Source organism: Cystoisospora suis (genome assembly GCF_002600585.1).
Source record: "Cystoisospora suis strain Wien I chromosome Unknown contig_3930, whole genome shotgun sequence".
NCBI classification, from domain to species: domain Eukaryota; phylum Apicomplexa; class Conoidasida; order Eucoccidiorida; family Sarcocystidae; genus Cystoisospora; species Cystoisospora suis.
Genome location: NW_027156725.1, coordinates 2,568 through 9,113, shown reverse-complemented (window position 1 = coordinate 9,113; position 6,546 = coordinate 2,568). Strand labels below are relative to the sequence as shown.

At 52.1% G+C, this 6,546-nt stretch overlaps 2 protein-coding genes across 2 annotated transcripts; one reads left to right on the top strand and one right to left on the bottom strand.

Annotated features, from left to right (window-relative positions):
- The first annotated feature begins 2,453 nt into the window (after positions 1-2,453).
- Positions 2,454-4,860, top strand: CSUI_007435 (uncharacterized protein). Its single transcript, XM_068067580.1, has one exon. It carries the CDS (start codon positions 3,182-3,184, stop codon positions 4,526-4,528), a length of 1,347 nt encoding a protein of 448 aa, XP_067920445.1. The 5' UTR covers positions 2,454-3,181; the 3' UTR covers positions 4,529-4,860.
- Positions 4,861-4,882: 22 nt separating this feature from the next.
- On the bottom strand, positions 4,883-6,315 carry CSUI_007434 (rna-directed dna polymerase). The gene has a single exon (XM_068067579.1). The coding sequence runs from the start codon at positions 5,709-5,711 to the stop codon at positions 5,139-5,141; it is 573 nt and encodes a 190-aa protein (XP_067920444.1). The 5' UTR covers positions 5,712-6,315; the 3' UTR covers positions 4,883-5,138.
- Between the last annotated feature and the right edge of the window lie 231 nt (positions 6,316-6,546).

Sequence of the window (6,546 nt, the reverse complement as noted above, 5' to 3'; positions counted from 1 at the left end):
GGGAGGCGGAAAGAGAGACGCGATTCTCCCAATGCGTCGTGTGAGATCATAGCGACAAACAGTGACGGAAAGAGAGAGCAATAGTAATTGGATCCTCTAAGAACTGAGCGTCGGGCTCATCCCCCGAGGAGCTTGGGAAATTCTCCTTAGTAGCACGCTAGCAGGCGCGAGGAGATTGCTTGGGAAGACAGCTTCGCGATTGTTTCCGATCGTGCCGGGCGTCGCGGAGCCCGCACCTACCCATTTTTCTATCTTTCTGTGTTCTCATCGTGTGCTATGAGACTCTCTCCGTGAGACTACGTAACAGAGCTGTTCTGCAAAGCTTGTCTGTGTTGGGACTTCGAACTTGGGCGCACAACACTGACACTTCTTGAGTATCGTAGGTTTTCTCACATTCCGTAGTTGGATGCGAGTCCAGTGGTGGCGGGGCGCAGACTAAACCCTAAACCCTTTCACCACTGCCGGACCTATGTTAATCAGAACTTCGTGATGCGCTCTGTCTCGCTTTTCTTCTTTGCATAAGAGGAGAAGACGTCATCGCGTCGTACGGGACCTGATTCTCGGCGGAGGTGTCCCTCCTAATCCGAGCCCGGGTGCGTTGGACCTGGGCCTTTTTTCCGGAGTAGTCGGAGAAGGACAAGTACACATCACACATTTTTTTCGAATGTCATTATGGTTTGTTTATGTGCACTTTTTTCGACGACAAAAGAAAAGCACGCCCTGTAAAGTCCATTTTCCTTGAGTTTGCTTTTCGGAAATTGGAGGTGCGTCCGCTTCGTTTCTCTTTTCCTTTGGCCTCTGTCTGCACAACTCAGACCGGGATCGATAATGTGTAGGTATCTCTTTTAGTAGAGTCGTTCCGTAGTCGGTTCGTGTGACCCACTAGATATTGGTGATGCTTCTCGCATTGCCAGGTACACTGGTTCGTGGTGCCCTCGGAGCCTCTCAGTCATTTATAGCACGCCTTTTGAGCTGGACGTCTTAATGAGGCTCCTTTAGGAGCCGCAGTTGCGTGACCGTCATTCAAAGCGCAGCGAACAAAGAGAGAGAAGAAAGGGAGGCGATCAGTATTGCTGGACGGGGAATCCATCGCTGTCTTTCCGCGTTCACTCCAAAATTCTTCGTCCCACAATATTTGTGAAGGGCATAAGCCAGCTCGATGTCATAGCGCAGAGATGACTACTGCCTGAGAAAGGAGCGCAACGTCTTTTTGCAAGGAGACTGCCGCTAACGCCGAGGACGTTTCATGATGACCGAGCAAACGTCCGGACTCCTGGCAGATTCTTCGAATGTGTACAAAAAGAAATTGTTTCATCCTTCCTGCTTTTGGGCATGTCGAGTACTTTACGTCAAAAATACTAAGAATGCTCTAGGGTATGGCGAGAGAGGATACCTGGGCGAAGCTAAAGCCCGGCTCGAAGCAGTTCCGAGGTGCGGTGAAACCACCAGATGTTGTTCTGTGGGTGTCTCATGAAACAGGAAGCACACAGATGGCCTCACTCAAGGGCATACACCCCGGTGTGCAGTATACTTTCCACTTGCCACACGGGGCCACAAGCAGCAGGGAAGAGGCCGAAAGACTTGACGCGACTGCTCAGATCCTTGCTTGATTTTTCGACATCGACCAATGCCGTAGCGAAGGTTCCGACTGTCCCCCGGGGAATCGTGTACCCTGGAGGATCCAGTGTCTGTACAGGTCGAGCGACCTGTACAGACACTCTGCGAAGACCAGAAGAGTTGAAAACCGGACATGCCACAATTAATCCGGCGTCCGCTCCCCGCAGGCGATCATCACCGTACTAGGGAAGGGCTGGACGGATGCGCGGGAAAGAACAGCTTTCAGGACGGGCGCGATGCCGCCTGCTGGATGCCCGTACTAAATTCGAAGTATGCCTGCCAACAAATGTCCAAAAATGTCTGGAAGAGAAAGGACTCAAGCGTGCGTTGCTGGAATGGATGGTCTAGTCACCAGGTGCGCCCATTCCAGTCAGCAAGTGGAACAGTATGAACCCAGAGAAGTGGTACCTCGGGGAGGTACGTGGCCTTATGGTGAGGAAGAAACCGTGTACCTGCTGATCGTCCTGTTGTTCAAAACTTATGAGTGACCACTCTTTGTGACAGATACCAGTCGAGCGTGTTGTTGGCAACAATCAGCAGAGCACAGCTTCTCGTCTCCAGCTGGCATTTCTTTGCAACCATTCCCGCTTCCAGCACATCTTGCCGCCAGTTTCGTCGCCACTTCGCTCGGTGACCGCACTGGGGTTTGCACGACAGGCTGTTGCGGGGATGGGAGCCCGACTGCGGAGACATCTGTTAGGCAAGCGAGCAATGGAAAAGTGAGAAAGAGAATGTGTTGTGGGGAGCTCTCCCCAGTCTGCGTGCCCACACGAGCGGCAGGTATGGCTTTTGGCCCCGCGGCCACTCGGGTAGCCCCAGGACTGAGCTTCCCTGCGAGTGCAGACGCGCGCCCGCAAGACCGGGGCGAGGTGCTGTATGGGACAGGTAAATGCCCGGGTGGTGCTGGTGTGTAGTAGCCACACATTGCGGTGACAGCTTCTACGTTTTGGATCTGTACACCAGTTTCAGTCACAGCTCTTACTTTGATCCGCGGAGCCTGTCAGGTTAACTTGGTGCCGTTCGCTGCCCGGTATTATTTCCCACCATTTTTTAAGGAGGCCATGTTCGGACTACGCAAATGGTTCCGCAGCACCAGGGTCCGTGACCCGCAGTTTGTTCCGAACTCGGCTCCCATCTCGCTGAGCGAAATGAAGACAGGCAACTTTGCTAAGGTGGCAGCGGCTACGCGAGTGAGTTTTTTTTTTGTGTGTTGATTTTGTCCTCCACGGTCCGAGGTGCTGCACGCACCGGACTGACGACGCTTTCCGCAGAGAATCGCCATGAGCACACCGAAAATCGTGAAGCCGCCTTCGGGAAGTCGCGGCCTCTTGACGGGATCCCTCAGGATGGGAAAGGCGACGATAGCCGAGACTATAATGTATGGGTGGGCAAGCGCCCGCGGTCATCGACAACGCTGGTTCATTTGAGACAATCTTTTTTCCCGGGCGTGCTAACCAAGCTGCCTAGAGCCGTCCCACGGCTCCTGGTAGCTGCCCTGGTGCTCGCTGCTGCAGTATTTACTTTAGGCGGTGGAGAGAACGTTCTCGAAAGGTCACCAGGAGACATGGAGTTCACAGTCTCTATGACACCAACGGCTGCTCTCCGAGGTAGTCCTTCACCAAACAAGCTTTTGGTTGGTTTTCTCGTGTTAGTTCTCATCGGATCCTCTTCGGCATTTTCACTAAGAGGGGGCCGGAATGAACGGCAAGTGACGGCAAAAGAGTCCATCAATCGTGTTACTCGAGGAGGTGTCCCGATCAAAAAGGGAACGTACGACGACAACGGGACTAACGTGGTGTTGGTAGGGAGGGACTGGACTGCGGCAAACGGCGTGAGAAAACAAAGCGACACATTTGCGGAATTTCCTTACGGTGGAACGAACTACAGACTCTACTTGTCTAAGGGTACTGAAACGGTCCTGAGTCGAGATAAAGAAAACCTGAAAGCCCTGCAGGCTTCTCTGGAGAGCATCCCATATGTGGGAGAGACGCCCGAGGGTGACGTCGCCGTTGTGTGGTCGGAAGAAGGCTTCACGCAAAACATTCGCCTGCCGGAAGCGAAAATACAAAATGGCGTTAAGTATGAAATCCGTGTGAAACCGGAGGTTCTTGAAGCTTTTTTTCCTGAAGATATTGTTTACCAACCATGGAGGAAACAGGAGATCTTGCAGTCTCCCAGGGAAATGGAAGGTGATAAGCGTCAAGGATGGCAAGACTTGCAGGACCTGCTGACAGCGTTCCTCGAATTTGCGACATCGCCCTCCGACGCTCTACAGGAATGTGAAAGGACAAGTCCTCACGGGGAATGGTATCATCCTCGACCCAACCCATCAGACAGGGAGATCGCCGTAGGTGACTTCTATGGAATGTTTTTAGACAAGAAGGATCTGATGCCTCCGTTACACAGGTACACCGACAGCAGAGGCGTCGCGTCATGGGTGATAGGGAGACATTGGAGACACTCCCTAGAATCCATGGGCAGGTCGTTCAAGGATGGGCAAGCATTCGTGCGCTTCCCTCTTGGTTCCACAATGAGATTTGAGATTGTCCTACCTAAAAAGGTTCAGAAAGTTTTGCAAAGTCATAAACTACTGGATCTGCTTGTAGAAGCGCTGAGTGAGCCGCCCAGCATGCCTGAGCCCCTGGCGTCTACGAAGACACGCGGTGTGAATGCCGCAGGAAAAGTTGTGTACTGGGGGAAGCAGATTCCACCCGAAGAAAACTATAAGACGTGGGACGATAAGCATACGACCTATCGTGTTCGGGTACCTAAAACTGTTGAGATTACTCTCAACGCGGAGCGTGTGTGGGATGACCTGGAGTTGGTGCTGGTGCGATCTGTACTAGCCATCGCGGAGGCACAGCTGAATCTTTATCATCACGCTCCCACGAAGTCCCCAACTTCAGCGTAGGTACTTCCCAGTAAACAGGCAACTGCTTTCTTTTGGACTGAACTCGGTTCCTTCGCCAAAATGGGTGGCTTCTGCTGACCGCAGCCGAGTAGCGAAGAAACTGAGGACAAAACAATGAGCTGCGTGCCGGTGTTCTGGTTTTTTCTGTAGTCTTTGTACGTGCTTATACTTGCGTGGGTACAATACTGCAGTGGAAAATGACCACCCCTCGAGACGCACAAATTTTCCGTGAGCACGCTTGACTACTCTTACATCTGGACAGTCGTGGAGATTCCTTCACCTTGCATCTACCTTCTGCAATGTCGGGTACGCCATAAGTCAGGAAGGATCCAGATACCACCAAAATGCAAGCGGCTGTAGTAAGATGAATAGCACACCCGAGCTGCCACCCCCGCTTCATTGCTGGCGAGAGAGGTCCCATGAAACGGTCTGAGGCGCAACGACGACACCAATATGAGTCGTAGTCGACTCAGTTTCAGGGTGTATACACCCGGACTATGGCGTGCAGAGTCAAGTACGACACCAATATGATTGAGCGTACAAGGAAAGTTTGAGATTCTGTTGAGGCGAGTCTCTCTTTTACTAGTCTTGTCTGTCTAACGGAGACAGACTAGTCAGGGTGAACTGGTAGGTCCCATAACGTGCGAAAAGCTGTTTTCCATTGATCGTCTGTAGCTACCTGTACTTGATAGTAGCCCGACCATAGGTCGAACTTTGAAAACCACTTCGCCTTTCCCAGGCGGTTGATCAGATCCTGGATTCGTGGCATCGGGTACCCTTCTCTAATAGTGAGTCGGTTGAGCGGGCGGTAGTCGACAACCATTCGTAAGGAGCCGTCCTTTCCTACAAAGAATACTGGGGCGGCGATCGGGGCTTTCGACGGTACTATGAACTGTTTTTCCAAGAGTTCTGTCAGTAGTTTCTTTAGCTCGAGTAGGTGTTCATCAGAAAGATAACACTGCTTGCTATAGCTCGGTAGGTGTAAAAATCCCGTCGGATCAAAGTGTTTCAAGACTCGTTGCTTTAAGTCCGCCCAGGTCCGTGGCCTAGTACTTGGGTCGAGGGAGTGGAAAAACCATTGCATCATTTCTGGTTCAAATGTCGCCAATGCCGTGCGGAGTTCTTTTCCAGGTGCCACCTCGGCCGCCTCCAAGTAATACTCCATGTGTGTGACCCAGGCCATCGGCCTTTCTCCGTTGAACCTCGGGGTGGTAGCAGCTGTGCTCCAGCGATTTCTATAGGCGTATCTCCTCCGGGGTATAATGCCCGGATTGTCCCAAGGGATGATGTCACCCGTCGCTGAGGCATGTCTTCGTCCGCCGCCATCGAATATTCCATCCTGGAAGGTGTTCTTGTCGTAGCCAGGATGCTAGGCGTCGACACACAACGAGGTGGCGTGCAACGTCTTTTTGGCGGCGAGACCAACCGTCCTTCCGACACCTTTCGTCGCCGACGAATAGACGGATTAACCGTGCTCATAGTGCGGCTGTAAGCCTTAGGTGAACTGGCTCATTGGGCGGAAGACACCGTCCGTGGATTTAATCGCTCCCAGCCGGTACCGCCAAAATGTCAAAAGTCGAGGTCCTCATTTACCGCGGTCTCGTTTGTTTTGGGATAAATTGTTCACAACAAAAAAAAGGCAAGCCTATTTCAGAGGTATTATTGGACAATCTGAGATGTTTGGCAGTCAAACCTGTGTTCTTAGGTCACAAGTACCAATTCCCCCCCTGTCCGGGTACGGAGCCTCCGGGGAAGGGATACAACGCAATAGGCCAAGGGAGAGCGAGAAGAAAGAAAAAATACCTCCTGTCGTTCTCCACGGTGACCATATCTGCCCGGCTTTCCGTTCGACGGTTAGTGAGGCTGGTGAGAGAAGAGGGGGGAAGTCTTCGAGCGTGTCAGTGTCTTCAGATTTTTTTAGGTGCATTATGACACTCCTTCCCCGTTTCGAGAAGTTTGAAGGATCCCTCGAGGATTTTCTGCGAACCTCTTTGTAGACCGTTGAACTCTGAGGCCTT

Bases quoted from the DNA above. Each gene is read 5' to 3' on its own strand.
- CSUI_007435 (XM_068067580.1), top strand. From the start codon at position 3,182: ATGGAGTTCACAGTCTCTATGACACCAACGGCTGCTCTCCGAGGTAGT.
- CSUI_007434 (XM_068067579.1), bottom strand. From the start codon at position 5,711: ATGGCCTGGGTCACACACATGGAGTATTACTTGGAGGCGGCCGAGGTG.